Consider the following 17,101-nt stretch of genomic DNA (forward strand, 5'->3'; position numbering starts at 1 on the left):
AATAGACATTTCTCTAAACAAGATACAAAAATGTCCAATAAGCATATGAAAAGATAGTCATCAAGATTGTTATACAGCAGGGTAAGAAATATCCAGACCACAGTGACACAGTACTTCACACCGACAAGGAGGGCCATCATTAAAAGACAGACAATAACAGTTGCTAAGGCAGTGGAGAAACTGGAACTCTGATACACTGATGTCAGGAAGGTAAAATGGTGCAGCCACTCTGGAATATAGTCCGGCAGTTCCCCAAAAGGTTAAACACAGTTAGTGTTTGACCCAGCAATTCTACTCCTAGGTCTATCTATACCCAAGAGAAATGAAAACAAATGTCCACACAAAACCTTGTACACAAATGTTCATGGCTGCATTATTCACAATAACCACAAAGTGGAAACAACCCAAACTTCCATCAGCTGATGAACAGATAAATAGGATGTACTATAGCCACACAATGGAATATTATTCAGAGACAAAAATAAAGTACTGATGAATGCTACAACATGGATGAATCTTGCAAACATTATGCTTCATGAAAGAAGCCAGTCACAAAAGACTACATATTGTATGATTCCATTTGTACAAAATGTCCTGAAGGCAAATCTATAGAGACAAAAGTAGACCGATGGTTGCCCAGGGCTGGATGGTTGTGAAATTGGGAGGAAATGGGAAAGGATTGCTAAAAGGTATGGTGTATCTTTTGGGGTGATCTGAATGCAAAATTGATTATGACAGATATAAAGCAGTGAAGACACTAAAAGTCACTGAAATTTACACTTCAAATTACATCTCAATAAAGCTGTTACAATTAAAAAATAAAGCAGAGTCTGTGTTCAACGAGTAGATAATTGAAACATAGCAATAAAAGTAAAAACTGCTAATATAACTGAACTACATCCTCTTAAGTATTTTCTCCTTTCATTTGCTCAAATAGTAAATCAAAAATCAAAATCCAAGCAAATCATTTTACCACAGTCTCTACTTTTAAAAAGTAGCAAGGATCTCTGTCATTTCCATGCTTATAAAGCTAATATAAATTTGGGCAGTATCAGACCATAACAGAATTTGAATCTAGCTTCTGTGCAATCAGAGACACAGGTTATCCTCAGGATGACAGAAACTTGTATCTTAATTCAGAAATTTTTCCAGCTAGCTGCCAGTTTCCCACTGACATTGAGGAAATAGGAATGAGCACACCAGCACATTTACAGATTTTGAGTCTGCATTTTTGACGGCTCTGCGGAGTCCCCAAAGCCGCAGCATAGTCGTCTAGAAGCTAAGCTGGCGTGCAGGTCACTGAGGCAGTGAGCAGCTGCGGCCACTGGCAGCACCTCCAGCTCAGAGCGGGACCGACACGCGGGCCCCTGCAGAGGCCTCGGAGAGAGCCCTTCAAACGCCACGGGCCAGTTACGTTCTCACCGCACACCGAGACTCAGCAAAGCACCTCTACTATCCACAGAGAATACTCGATGTATATAACCGAATCCCACCCAGATCATGTGCACTTTCCTATGCCTATGATCCCACAGACCCTACCATTCTGGGAATAGAAACTTTTTTCTTAGATAAATCATAAAGTTTTGGTTTTAAATATTAATTCTAATGTTATAAAAGAATTAACTTAATCCAGCCTAAAAAGAAAAAAAGATTACTGCACTTTTACCTCAAAGACAACAATGACCCAAAAAAGTGAAAAGATACCTAGAAACTGTATAGGCAGATATTACCTATACAAAGAAATAATTTAACTGATCATCAAAATATTTTGCGCATACTCTTAAAAGATTTAAGTCTGTTGAAAATAGGAAAACCTGGGGGGGGGGCAGGGGAGACCTTCAACAATACTACAGTAGAAGACAAACACATGCTTGTCCCTGTAATATGAACCCAAGAGTCGCTTAGCGGGCATCTTAAAAGAGATGCACTCAAGTTCCGAGGTCCCATCTCTAACCCGACACACCCACAGAAAATCCAAGGCCTACGGTAAACCCCTTAGCAAGCGCATGGCCATCGACGTGAGGGGCAGGGCTCGCGGTGAGCATCGACGTGAGGGGCAGGGCCCACATGGCCGTCGACGTGAGGGGCAGGGCCCGCAGCGGGTGTTGACGTGAGGGGCAGGGCCCGCAGGGGGCGGCAGGAACCCCCACTTACACCAGCGCAGCAAAGAAGACCCTATGCAACAGGGGAGCCACGAACATGAAGGTGGGCACGACCTTCGTCCCTGTCTGATCAGTCCATCAGCTATCTAGGGATCAAAGAAGCTGCACCCGTAGGCCTTGTTCTGAAGCAATGTGAGCTATCCAATCTTCACATGGTTAAAAGGATTACAGTGGAAGTTTCCATAAGCCAGCAAATCCACCGAACAAGCTATCTTTCTGCAATGTTATATGTCAGTATCTCAGTAAAACTGGCGGGAAAAAATACAACTGAGTAGGTTTCTTTCTTGAAACTGAGGAGCTAATTATATGTGACATCTACATTTTTTTAATGAAAAACTATTAGAAATATTTTGCTTGCACAACCAGTACACTTTAACTAAGGCTCAATGAAAAAGTAAACCCCCAAATTTCCATAGTTAAAACATTTCTTTTTTACATTAAACAGAACTATGATTTAACCATTTTAGTTTATTTAACGAATAAACATCATGTAATTTTCTTCCTCAGAATTTTCAGTTTCCATGCACATTTATAATATATTGGTTTAATCTAAGTTAAATTATTATCTGTAATAAGTCAAAACTAAATTAGAGTAATGCACCAGGAAATAATATATCTGATAGCAAAACTGCAAACTCTAATCATCACATATTATACAGGGATTACATTCATCAAAAAGGAGCCCTAAACAAGCTCATTAAAACAAAGCAATTAATTTATTTTGCCAATAATCTGTTTTCAAAGTTTAAACAAAGTTTTCAAAGTATATAAACTAAGTTCATATATTGTACCATTTCAGTTGTTTGTAAAGAAAGGTAACAGGAATAATATATGTGGTAAACACAGTTTATTAAAAAAAAAAAAAAGATTCAAACATTAAAACAAATACTACCCTACGAAACAAGAGAGTTTAATTCAAACTGAAGTTTTTCCACAAATCAATCCATTTACACGAATTGGCCACCAAAGCTTAAACAAAGATGTGACGTCTGAAACAGCTCTAAGGTAACACAGCCTAAGTGTGACAAAAACACCTGACTACCCAACAGCTTCTCCTAACCAAGAAGTGATTTGTTCTAGTTGAGTGAAATATTCTTCGAACATTATTACTACAAGTTTATAAATGTGACTCCCGTGTAAAGAACTACAATAAATTCACTACAAACATTAAGTCTTATTAGAATCTTTCCTACACAAAAATGGCTGTCAATTAGCCATTTAGCCACCTACAGGTTTTTCACTTCCATTAATACCTAGAGCTGTTATCTTTGCTTTCATATTAAAACAAGCTCAGTTAAATCAGAAATCACACCAACAATGTACTCAATACTGAAGCGCGTCCTCTCGCCTCTGACGCACAGCGCTCCCATTTAAACTACACAACTCCGCAGTGGCTTGGTTCCAACACTGAACTGACATCAAAACACAAACTTCTTCAAGGAGTCAAACAGCCATCTTCCGACTACTGTACCAGATCCAAGATACAGCAGAAGCTAACTTCCCTCCTTCTACTCTACATATATCATTAATCAACTCCAAGCAAGCACTTTAACTTCCCATCAGTAAACTCAGACCAGATTGAGGGTATGTGGTCATAATGGAGAGAGTGTTTCAAACTTAACCTCACCGCCTCCAATCACCACAACCTAGGACTATAAGAAATAATGTAAACCATGAAGAAACACTGTTTAATGTTCCAGCACTTCTAAAAATCAATTTTCAGCAAGATAACAACTAAATAAATTATCAAACAGCAAATATTTTAGCCACAGTATTACTCTATCATGAAAGAAATCATTTAAAACTCCAACACCTCTTCCACTAAAAGATCATTGTATGTGTTACCCTATAATTCCATTATCTTACTGTTATTGCATTACTCTTTTTTTGGCAACTCCATCTACCATTACAAACAGATTCATGAAGATTCCATTTCTGCACGGAGACCACCACAACCACTGTCTTCACAGTCACTTAAGTCCAAAACAGAACCATGTTTTCGCTAATTAATCAGGCTCCAACAACAATAGTTGAGACATCACAGCAATAGTTCGATTACACCTTCTGCAAAAGATACAAATAAAAATCCATTAAGTACTTACCTACAGTTGGGGGGTGGGCCCAACGTAATTTCTGCAAGTTCCTTCTGAATTCTTGAAAATAAAGACAAAGAAAGTTACATTAAAATGTCTTTACTCTTTTAATATTCCATTAAATTTTACACTTTTACACTAATCTTTCCTATTTGTGCACTTTTAATTTGAAATACTATCACTGTATAAATCATCATACACAGTACCAACAAAGTAGCAATTTCTGCCAGTTTCCACAGTGCATCTACAAAGAGGAGACCGGCCGCTATCTGTGCCTCCATCTCTCACCAACAGCACGACTTAAATCAAAACTTTAAGCCACTGCTGTGCTGTGCTTAGTCACTCAGGCAACTCTTTGCAACCCCAGAGACTGTAGCCCCCAGGTTCCTCTGTCCATGGGATTCTCCAGGCAAGAATACTGGAGTGGGGGGCCACTCCCTCCTCCAGGGGATCTTTCCAACCAAGGAATGGAACCAGGGTCTCCTGCATTGCAGGCGGATTCTATACCAGCTGAGCCACCAGGGAAACTCAAACCACTGCTAACGCTAAGCACACATATGCCTTCTGCAAAGGGGGAAAAAAGAATTTTTATTTTAAAAACCTGTTTTTACCCTCATGTGTTATTTTCATCTTTTATGTTTTACTTCACCTAACCCCCTATATGGGCTTCCCTGGTGGCTCAGTGGTAAAGAAGCCACCTGCCAATGCAGGAGACGTGGATTTCATTCTGGGCTAGGAAAATCCCGTAAAGGAAACGGCAACCCACTTCAGTATCCTGCCCCGAATGAAATGTCTGATACAGATACAACTATCACTTCTCTAAGTCGTGTGACTCAAGGTGGGGAAGACGTTATGAAATGGGTGTTTGTTGTTCACTGGTCAAGTCCTGTCTGACTCTTTTCGACCCCACAGACAGCAGCACACCAGGCTTCCCTGTCCTCTATCTCCCGGAGCTTGGTCAAACTCATGTCCATCGAGTCAGTGATGCCATCCAACCATCTCATCCTCTGTCGTCCCCTTCTCCTCCCGCCTTCAATCTTTCCCAGCATCAGGGTCTTTTCCAATAAGCGGGCTCTTCGCATCAGGTGGCCAAAGTATTGGAGCTTCAGCATCAGTCCTTCCAATGAATATTCAGGATTGATTTCCTTTATGATTGACTGGTTTGACCTCCTTGCAGTCCAAGGGACTCTCCAGAGTATTCACCAGCACCACAGTTCAAAAAGCATCAACTCTTCGGCGCTCATCCTTCTTTACCATCCACCTTTCTTTACCGTCCAATTCTCACATCAATACACAGACCAAGACTAACAAATCTAAAGCCAAAAATAAAAAACCTATTAATTCAGCTGTCCCACTGAGACTTCTTAGATTCTATAGTGTGTTCATGTGCATTTAAAGTACATATGGCACATAACTAAACAAGAGAAGTCTCAAATATCTGATAGAGAACACCCTTTGTGGATTCCACACAAAAGTGTAAATAAAACAGGCACTGTGAGGCACAACGCGTCACGTCCAGGTTAAAGGCAGTGAGCTGAGAGCACACACTCCCCCTCCACCCCGTCAGCGCCCCAGGTGACGGCGGGGCACACACACAGAGGGCAGAAAGGGATCAAGGACAGAGACAGGGGTGGTCACCACTGGCGGAGGAATTCCACTCTATTTGGAAGACAAAGTACATGCTGTGAATCAAACAGGTTGAGACGCTCCAGAGGGCACAGAGCATATAGGGTGTAATAAAGATACACCACTCAAGGGAGAAAAACAGTCACAAATCCCACAAGAGAAACAACTCTGTAAGAAAATCACAGATAGAACAGGCACGAAACTAAAACATAAAATACTTTCAATCCAGTAACAGATATTAAGGGATAAAAAGGAGGCATTTTGCCTAAATGCTATGATTCATTGCGTAGCTTTAAGATCCTAGTTCAGTCACTCAGTCGTGTCCGACTCTTTGGACCCCATGGACTGCAGCACGTCAGGCTTCCTGTCCACCACCAACTCCCAGAGCTTGCTCAAACTCATGTCCATCGAGTCAGTGATGCCATCCAACCATCTCATCCTCTGTCGTCCCCTTCTCCTCCTGCCTTCAACCTTTCACATCATCAGGGTCTTTTCCAATGAGTCAGTTCTTCACATCAGGTAGCCAAAATATTGGTGTTTCAACTTCCGCATCAGTCCTTCCAATGAATATCCAGGATTGATTTCCTTTAGGATGGACTGGTTGGATCTCCTTGCAGTCCAAGGGATTCTGAAGAGTCTTCTCCAACACCACAGTTCAAAAGCATCAATTCTTCGGCGCTCAGCTTTCTTTACGGTCCAACTCTCACATCCACACATGACAACTGGAAAAATCATAGCTTTGACTAGACAGACCTTTGTCGGCAAAGTAACGTCTCTGTTTTTCAATATGCTGTCTAGGTTGGTCATGGCTTTTCTTCCAAGGAGCAAGCATCTTTTAATTTCAGGGCTGTAGTCACCATCTGCAGTGATTCTGGAGCCCAAAAAATAAGTCTCTGTTGCCACTGTTTCCCCACCTATTTCCCATGAAGTGATGGGACCAGATGCCATGATCTTAGTTTTCTGAATGTTGAGCTTTAAGCCAACTTTTTCACTCTCCTCTTTCACTTTCATCAAGAGGCTTTTTAGTTCATCTTTGCTTTCTGCCATAAGGATGGTGTCATCTGTGTATCTGAGGTCACTGATATTTCTCCTGGCAATCTTGATTCCAGCTTGTGCTTCCTCCAGCCCAGCGTTTCTCATCATGCACTCTGCATATAAGTTAAACAAGCAGGGTGACAATATACAGCCTTGACGTACTCCTTTCTCAATTTGGAACCAGTCTGTTGTTCCATGTCCAGTTCTAACTGTTGCTTCTTGACCTGCATAAAGATTTCTCAGGAGGCAGGTCAGGTGGCCTGGTACTCCCATCTCTTTCAGAATTTTCAATAGTCTGTTGTGATCCACAAAGTCAAAGGCTTTGGCATAGTCAATAAAGCAGAAATAGATGTTTTTCTGGAACTCTCTTGCTTTTTCAATAATACAACGGATGTTGGCAATTTGATCTCTGGTTCCTCTGCCTTTTCTAAATCCAGCTTGAACATCTGGAAGTTCATGGTTCATGTACTGTTGAAGCCAGGCTTGGAAAATTTTGAGCATTACTTTGCTAGCATGTGAGATGAGTACAATTGTGAGGTAGTTTGAACATTCTTTGGCATTGCCTTTAGGACTGGAATGAAAACTGATCTTTTCCAGTCCTGTGGCCACTGCTCAGTCTTCCAAATTTGCTGGCATATTGAGTGCAGCACTTTCACAGCATCATCTTTTAAGATTTGAAATAGCTAACTGGAATTTCATCACCTCCACTAGCTTTGTTCGTAGTGATGCTTCCTAAGGCCCACTTGACTTAGCATTCCAGGATGTCTGGCTCTAGGTGAGTGATCACACCATCATGGTTATCTGGGTCCTGAAGATCTTTTTTGTATAGTTCTTCTGTGTATTCTTGCTACCTCTTCTTAATACCTTCTGCTTCTGTTAGGTCCATACCATTTCTGTCCTTTATTGAGCCCATCTTTGCATGAAATGTTCCCTTGGTATCTCTAATTTTCTTGAAAGAGATCTGTAGTCTTTCCCATTCTATTGTTTTCCTCTACTGCTTTGCATTGATCACTGAGAGATCCTAACACTGGACCTATAGGAAATCTAATCCTAACACCCCGTCTGGTCTGGCACTAAACAGGTAAACTTATACAGAGTTTATTGGCCTTTTATTACAGATAAAGCACAGATAACAAGTTGTAGTTGCACACTACAAAATGGAAATACTACTAACCATGAAGATGTAAAATCAAGTGTAGCTAATAGAAACCAACTAAAAGTGGATGGTGGGGGGGGGTGTGAGTAGATGGAAGGAAGAACAAAGGTATTAATACCCTCATTTTACAAAGTAAGGAACCAACGAGTATTGCTGAAACGTGAAGCAACGAGCAACAGTGGCTTAAATATACTACTTCATTTAGAAAGACAGCCAACACTCTTTTTTTAAGTATTTGTTTTAGTTGGAGGCTAGTTACTTTCCAATATTGTGGTGGTTTTCGCCATACATTGACATGAATCAGCCACAGGTGTACATGTGTCCCCCACCCTGAACCCCCCTCCCACCTCCCTCCCCATCCCATCCCTCCAGTACTTTTTAAAAAATATGAATATCATTAACTGGGAGGCGGGAAAAGAAAACAGGTGAACAAGCTGGTGAACATCCTCAAAATTCACAGCAAGAAGACAAAAGGTATTATTTAACAATTCAACAAGTAGGTATAAGTCTATTACTTAAGGTCAGGTAGAGTCAGCTAACAGGAACTGCCACAGGGAAAGTATCTCAACAGAAAACTGCTACTTTGTAATCAAAATGTCTCTGTGCTGTTTAATTTGCCAGCGGGAACATGAAAAACTTTTATAAACATTTTTTTATTTAAGCATAGGTGATTTACAATATTGTGCTAGTTTCAAGTATACAGAAAAGTGATTCAGATATATGTATCTGAATATGTGTGTGTATATTTGTGTGTGTATACATACACATACTCTTGTTTTTAAACTCAGAAAACCAAAAGAACAGGGATTCAAAACAGTATGCTCACAGTGTCAAAGAAAACAATTTTACTGTAAAAGAACTTCCTAGGGATTTTCAAATAATTCATCTTGCTTTATGCTTATACTGTCCCTTTGGTTTAAAAAATTGATGTCATAATTTTGTCACAGAATTCTGTAATGGAACTTGAAACCCCTCTAGATGTCTATCATTCTAAATCTAATTATTCAATACAAAAAGCAATTTACTGATAAACTTGACAATTTGGAGCAGTGAGTCAGTGCATTACAATATATTTTGAGCCACTGCTACCAAAGAATGGCTGTATTTCTCTTGACAGAAAAGATTATACTAAGAATTGCTATTTAAACGGTTGCAAGATGTCCTGCTGTTTTCAATGACAGCAATTCAATTCTATCTCAAAAGTTGTGATCATGGTATGTATTAAGTTTCTCAGTCTTGACATGTGGGGTAATAAGGAAGGCAGCTATTTCAGGCACTGTCCCTTAGGGTGAGGAAAAATGAAAAAGTATCAGTAATTTACACTTACAATGCACCTTTTACATGATGATCTTAGGCTATTAAAAGTGAATTAAATAAATCTCACAGAATTCTTTAAGTACTACCATTTTATCAGTTCCCATTTAGGAAACTCAGGCTAGTAACTGCATGCTGTTAAGGTGAAAAGACAAGCAATTATCTTGCTAAGTCAAACAAACAAAACAACATCTCCTCTCTCTTATGAGAACTTTTAAGACAAAATTATTTCTTTAGAAACAAATCCACTAGACAACTGTCTATATCTCCAATTTCTGTCCAGCAGTGCCACTTCCTTGGTTGTCATGATACATAAGTCAGCAACTGCACATGGTTACTGAAACAAGTCAGAAGCAAAATGCAGACTAAATTTCAGTTTGTACGACTTCACCTGAAACCTTAAATGTTCCAGGAACGGTAGGAGTTTACATGTGACTGTCATCTGCTAAAAAGAAAGAGGAGTGGGGGGCGGGGAAGGGGAGATAATTATGACTCATTCAGACTGAACTGAAGACCACAGCGACAAAACTGAACCCAAGTGGTGAAGACATGAAGCACTCGTTTTAATACTAACATACTGGATTAATGGTTCAGAAAAATGAAGCAGTATATATACCGACGTGTCTCAAACACAAACACATATTCAAGCTTAAAGAAAATTCAGTAACTCACTCAGGGCCAAGTAGAACATGAATATATGGACTTGGGGATTCACAAAGGTATTTTCTTAACAGTTATTTAAAAAAAAAACTTCATCCACTTAGATGACTTTCTACATTCCCCTATGGTCTGCATTCCTCAAAACCTTCCAAAATGAACTCATTCTCAAAAGAAAACATCATGTAACTAGTTACTAAAATTTCTTAAATCTCAAAGTAATCTCTGAATTAACTTAGAAAACACAGGGCCACTGCAAGTAATAAATCCAGAGTTTAATTCTGAGTGGTGCTACATACTGTGCACCTATGACTCCAAACAACTGCTCGATTTTTAAGACAACCTAAATTAATGATTCTGCACATCAACTGTAAACTGCATCCTGATTTCAGGAACATTAAAAACTTAAAATGAACATTCAGAATCAATAAAATACAATAATTACAAAAGATTATCTATAAAGAGTACTTCATTCTCATGTGGAAAAGAAACAGATTAGCCCATATAACAAAATATCACAGTCAAATATACTGAAATCAACCTCCCAACCTAACAACAATTTAGAGTCTAAAACCAAATATCATTTCTAGGACAGTATTATATTGTATCCAATAAAATCACATCAAATTATGAAGAGAACAGACCATGCTAAAAGCATTCCGATTTTTTAAGAAATAATTTCATGCCAAAGAAGAGCAAAAATGCATCAAGAAGTAACTGTAATCTCCCTCTTAACTCTGAAACAGACAAAAATTAATTTATACCATTGTTTAAATAAAATTCCAATTTAATATTTTCTGTATCCAATATTACTTTGCCATAACACCTGAAAACTGAGATTTTTTTTGCAAGAAAACACATTTCTACACCTAATGATTAATTCTACAATTACAGCATATTTTATGCAACTGAACACCTATGTGCAAAGTACTTTTCTTGAGTTACTATAAAATGTATATATAATTACAGCATCTGAGCTTTACTATTTTAACAAAAAGCACTAAGTCCTCATAGCATTAACACAAACTTCATTTTTCTAAAATTTATCACATGGACTTAGTAAAATACTATTGTAGGCTTTAACTGGCACAAAGTCTAAGAACGACAGCATCAGTGTATGAAACCTTTCTGTGTGCCAAATAACAGCTTGATCACTTTCCATCCTCACGCTGGCCCTGCGAAGATGGGACTATTTCTGTCTCCATTTCACAGATGAGAAAGGTGAAGCTTGGAAATGTTAAACTATGTTTCTAATATCACAGAGCAACTAAATGCCAGGACCTAGCATTAGGTCTAACCCAGATTCTGTCTCTCCAGTGCAAGCTCTGCACTGCTGATTAACTCTCCCACAAAATGACACTATTTGGAAAAGATGTCTCATCTGCATAAAAATCAATTATCAATAATAATAAATGAGAATTTTATTGTGAAACTACCTCCACCTTTGATCTTCTGAACATATCAGTACTAGGATTCTAATCTCTGGGGAAGATCCAAGCCTCACAACAAACCCTAGGTTCTAAGGCAATCAGTCAATAAATACGACCCTACTATGCAAGGCACATGGTGAATTAAAACTATGTTTTGAGTCCCTGTCATCAAGATTCCCAATGTTTTTCCTCAGTTGTTAGAGCTCAGACAGAGGGACTTCCCTGGCGGCCCGGTGGCTAAGACTCCACACTCCCAACAGGGAGCCTGGGTTCCACCCCTGGTCAGGGAACCAGACCCACCTGCTGTGACTACAGAGATCCCGCATGCACAACTCAGGCCTGGTGCAGCCAAAACAGACACCTACTTAAAAAAAGAAAGGAACCCAAAGCAGAGATGGGGGACAAAATCAACTTCCACTATCAACTAGACTGGGGAGAAGGAAAGGAACAGAGTTCAACTTTTTAGTATTGGGTTTTTGTCTTTTACCTGAAAATTTGCCGTGAAGCAGCATTTTATATTCAAAAAAATAGTAAATGCCTAAACCCCCTCAGACACTCAACCATAAGCCACCCAGAAACTGTGTAGAGGAAAGTCATCAGTCACAGTCTGAAAATCACAGATTCACAAGAATAAATTTGCCAACGGAGTGACTTTTTTTCAGCCAGGAAGCAACTTAAAAGGCATTTCTTACTTTCCCCAATGCCGTACTACTAATTCCTATCATGTGCCCATCAGACACTGTCCTGGATTCTTCACACACACACACTCAGAAATAAACTTTATCCCCAATTTAAAGAGTGGGGAAAAGGAAAACTAGGTTTGAATATGTAATCTCAACTTTGTACACACTGTGGGAAAACGAAGTAAAGAATGACTGTTACCGAACAAGCCTCACCCAATCCCAGCTTTCACACATGGCCCAGTTTCCACTCCCCCGGCAGACTGCGGGCCTTGCTCCGACGCCGGCACGATGCCCGGCCGCGCTCCACGGGGCGCCCGCCGGTGGGGAGCACTCCCAGACGATCGTCCTCCCCGGCCCCCACAGCACCCTCACTCTCAGGGGCTGTGTGCGCCTAGTCGCTCAGCCGTGTCCCACTCTTGGCGACCCCACAGGCTCCTCTGTCCATGGGATTCTGCAGGCAAGAACACTGGAGTGGGCTGCCTCACCCTCCTCCAGGGGATCTCCCCGACCCGGGTCCGCGCTTTGCAGGCGGATTCTTTCCTGTCTGAGCCACAGGGACGCCCTCAGTCAGGCGGGCCGCAGTCTGTACCTGAGGATCTCCTGCCCACGCACACCCACGCACCTCCCTTCCTTCCTCTAAACGTCCTGTTTCTCCATCCCCGCTCCGTTCCACCCTAGTCCACGGCATTCCCTGCAGCCGGTCGTTCTGCGCTGTGACCGGGCAGCTGGCCGGGCCCTGAGCCGAGGCCCCTGGAGCTGCGCTGTGCCCGCAGGAGCGCATGGGGCCCTCCCCGCCATCCAATACAGAGGTTAGAAGGCCTCAAGTCCCAGGCCGTCTCACTTTCTCACGGCTCCTTCAGCAGAGGGCGGGCATCCGCAACCCGCTTCCAGGACAGGGAAGCTGGCTACCCGAGGCCCTTAGAATGGACGGCGCACTCTAACAACTCTCCCCAGAAAGGCACGGCCTGCAGGGGGCCTGACAGAGGTCTTCCCAACCTGTGGACTGACTCGACCAGAGAGAAGCAAGCTCCTCCAGCCCACACGGGTACGACCTCTGGGATGGGTTCCCTCATCCACACCAACAGTAAAGGATGAAGCTGTCACTCAACGGTCAGTCCACAAGGCCCCAAATTCTCAGACAGTACATCACAGGGCCAGGAAAGACTACTAGATTCAATTCACCTTTAGATTATTTACCAAGAGATATTCTATAATGTAACAGTATTAAAGTGTATATTCCCTCTGCTGAGTCCAATGACATGCCAATCACCCTAAGCAACTGATGTGGCAGCAAAGAATCACCCAAAATATCCTGCTTCCAGATCTACCTGTTCTCTGGAGGAAAAGAAAATCTGTTATCAAGACTAAACCACTGCCTGATATAATGAAAACGACATGCATCTGTTCTTCAGTTCAGCTCAGTCGCTCAGTTGTGTCTGACTCTTGGTGACCCCATGGACTGCAGCACACCAGGCTTCCCTAGCCATTACCAGCTCCCGGAGTTTGCTCAAACTCATGTCCATTGAGTCAGTGATGCCTTCCAACCATCTCATCCTCTGTTGTCCCCTTCTCCCACCTTCAATCTTTCCCAGCATCAGGGTCTTTTCCAATGAGTCAGTTCTTCCCATCAGGTGGCCAAGGTATTGGAGCTTCAGCATCAGTCCTTCCAATGAATACTCAGGACTGATTTACTTTAGGGTTGACTGGTTGGATCTCCTTGCAGTCCAAGGGACTCTCAATAGTCTTCTCCAACACCACAGTTCAAAAGCATCAATTCTTCAGTGCTCAGTCTTCTTTATGGTCCAACTCTCACATCCATACATGACCACTGGAAAACCATAGCTTTGACTCGGACCTTTGCTGGGAAAGTAATATCTCTGCTTTTTAATATGCTATCTAGGTGGGTCATAGCTTTTCTTCCAAGGAGCAGGCGTCTTTTAATTTCAGGGCTGCAATCACCATCTCCAGTGATTTTGGAGCCCCCAAAATAAAGTCTGTCACTGTTTCCATCGTTTCCCCATCTGTTTGCCATGAAGTGATGGGACCAGAAGCCATGATCTTAGTTTTTTTAATGTTAAGTTTTAAGCCAACTTTTTCACTCTCCTCTTTCACCCTCATCAAGAGGCTCTTTAGTTATTCTTCGCTTTCTGCTGAAAGGGTGGTGTCATCTGCAGATGTGAGGTTATTGATATTTCTCCTGGCAATCTTGATTCCAGCTTGTGCTTCAACCAGCCCAGCATTTCTCATGATGTAGTCTGCATAAAAGTTAAATAAGCAGGGTGACAATATACAGCCTTGACGTACTCCTTTCCCTATTTGGAATCAGTTATTGTTCCATGTGAATCCATCTGTTGTTCCATGTCCAGTTCTAACTGTTGCTTCTTAACCTGCATACAGATTTCTCAGGAAGCAGGTAAGGAGGTCTGTATTCCCATCTGTTTAAGAACTTTCCACAGTTTGTTGTCATCTACAGTCAAAGGCTTTAGCGTAGTCAATGGAGCAGAAGTAGGTGTTTTTCTGGAATTCTCCTGCTTTTTCTATAATCCAACAGATGTTGGCAATTTGATCTCTGGTTCCTCTGCCTTTTCTAAATCCAGCTTGAGCATCTAGAAGTTCAGGGTTCACGTATTGTTGAAGCCTGGCTTGGAGAATTTCGAGCATTACTTTGCTAGAATGTGAGATCAGTGCTATTGTGCAGCAGTTTGAGCATTCCTTGGCATTGTCTTTCTTTGGGGTTGGAATGAAAACTGATCTTTTCCAGTCCTGTGGCCACTGCTGAGGTTTCCAAATTTGCTGGCATATTGAGTGCAGCACTTTTACAGCATCACCTTTTAGGATTTGAAATAGCTCAGCTGGAATTTCATCACCTCCACTAGCTTTGTCATAGTAATGCTTCCTAAGGCCCACTTGACTTTGGACTCCAGGATGTCTGGCTCTAGGTGAGTGATCACACCATCGTGGTTATCTGGGTCCTGAAGATCTTTTTCGTATAGCTCTTCTGTGCATTCTTGCTACCTCATCTTAATATCTTCTGCTTCTGTTAGGTCTGTACTGTTTCTGTCCTTTATTGTGCCCATCTTTGCATGAAATGTTCCCTTAGTATCTTGAAGAGATACCAATTTTCTTGAAGAGATCTCTAGTCTTTCCCATTCTATTGTTATTAACTCCCACATTTCTCACTTTACTAACAGTGAGTGTAAATAATCATCCAGTAACTATTTCAATAGACTCCCACTGTTATTCTCTGCTGCTCAATAAAATAAAATAGTAATGGTCAAGGAACCATAAAACAAATTATCACACTTTTACATGCACTTTCCTATTCATAGTCACCTAACAATACATATACACACACTATGGATACATAGTTTATAATTTTGCCATGCTGTTTAACTGACTTTAAATACCAAAAAGTTCATATTGCATATAACTAAGATCATGAAAAAGAAATAACCTTGAAGAAGAAAAAATCCATGAACTTCATGGTCCATATCCCAGAAAAATGATTAAATGCAAGAGAAAGTCAGACTTAAGGTGATAAATTGATACTAAAAGCAAAGAAGTTCCCGTAACTGAGGTACCTTTTAGCACTAGTAGACAGTTTAGCAGCTGTTTTGCTGGATATCTTCCCCTCCTTCTTCTTCGGCTGAACCTGCTCTCTCTCTGGTTCCCACTAGACACTCTCACGCTGGTCTCCATCGGAGCTTCCTCCACTAGTGCCCGGACTGTCGTCAACTCTTTGTGCCTCAGTGGACATTTTAGATCCTGGATTAAAGAGTCAAAAAAATCATTTATTCAGTTGGGGAAGGACTGCAGAAAGGTCGCTCGAGAACAGAGAGAAAGTGAATCTTAACAGGAACCAAAGAAAACTCACTATAGAATGAATGACTTGCTCACTTTACCTAACAGCTTTGGGAGTTGCCAAAACTTTTCCTTCATCCATTCAAAATGTATTGAGAAAAGAAATGAAAACAAATATATATACACAATATGTTCACAGCAACACTATTCACAGAACCAAAAAGAGGAAACAACTCAAATACCCACCAGCTGACAACGAACAGATAAACCAAATGTGGGATATCCAAGCAATGGAATGCCATCCAGCCACATAAAGGAACGGAGTACAGTATGTGCAAGCTACACCGTGGATGAACTTTGAAAACACGATGTTCAGTGAAAGACACCAGGCACAAAGGGCCGCAAATGGCACGAACCGTCCAGAATCGGCGAGTGCGCAGAGACAGAAAAGTCAGTGAGTGATTGCCAGGGGCTGGGAGTGAGGGAAGAATGGGAACGGTACAAAGCTAAGAAGTGCAAGGTTTCCTTGTGGGGTGATAAAAATGTTCTTATATTAGATAATGGTGATATACAGCTCTAAATATTCTAAAAACCACTGAGCTATACATTTTAAAAGAGTGAATTTTGCAATACATGAATTATGTGTCAATAAAGCGTCATCGAAAAAGAAAAAAAACTGCGCTACCCACCAGGCACTGTGCCGGGCTCTTGAGTCCTAGGATAAGCAAGTTGATTCAGTGGGTAAGACTACTTGCTAGGGGCTGTAACAGAGGTCAGTAAAAATGGCCAAAGAACACAGGGATAGAGCAAATGCTGGCACCAATACCACATGAATACATCCTCCGGCTGGGCTACAATTAAAATCCTCTAAGTCAGTCAACTGTTTTAATTAACCTTTGTGATAACAGAAGAACACAGAGGCCTCCGTGATTCTAAATAGAAGCTGAACTGCAGGACGGTGCCAGCCCTGATCCAACAATTTACCAAGCAACCAGGTTCCACAGGAGATGAAGGCTGTATGGAGACATTAGGGGCCTGTCTTTCCCCCCACGGTCTGGATGAAACATACCTCGAGGCTTTCAAAGTCCCTTTGCTCCACAAGCAACTCTGATTACCAACTCAATCTTCTCAATATCTTGGTACA

At 41.2% G+C, this 17,101-nt stretch overlaps 1 protein-coding gene across 1 annotated transcript in view; it reads right to left on the bottom strand.

Moving 5' to 3' along the window:
* LOC122683117 (poly(A)-specific ribonuclease PARN-like) overlaps positions 1-17,101 on the bottom strand; it is a 128,388-nt gene that overhangs the window by 106,958 nt on the left and 4,329 nt on the right. The window contains exons 2-3 of the mRNA XM_043886728.1: positions 15,738-15,921; positions 4,265-4,315 (exon numbers count right to left, since the gene is read on the bottom strand). Of these exons, the coding sequence (XP_043742663.1) occupies positions 4,265-4,315; positions 15,738-15,855 (169 nt within the window). The 5' untranslated portion in view covers positions 15,856-15,921. The remainder of the gene's footprint in view (positions 1-4,264; positions 4,316-15,737; positions 15,922-17,101) is intronic.

Source organism: Cervus elaphus, chromosome 1 (genome assembly GCF_910594005.1).
Source record: "Cervus elaphus chromosome 1, mCerEla1.1, whole genome shotgun sequence".
NCBI lineage: Eukaryota > Metazoa > Chordata > Mammalia > Artiodactyla > Cervidae > Cervus > Cervus elaphus.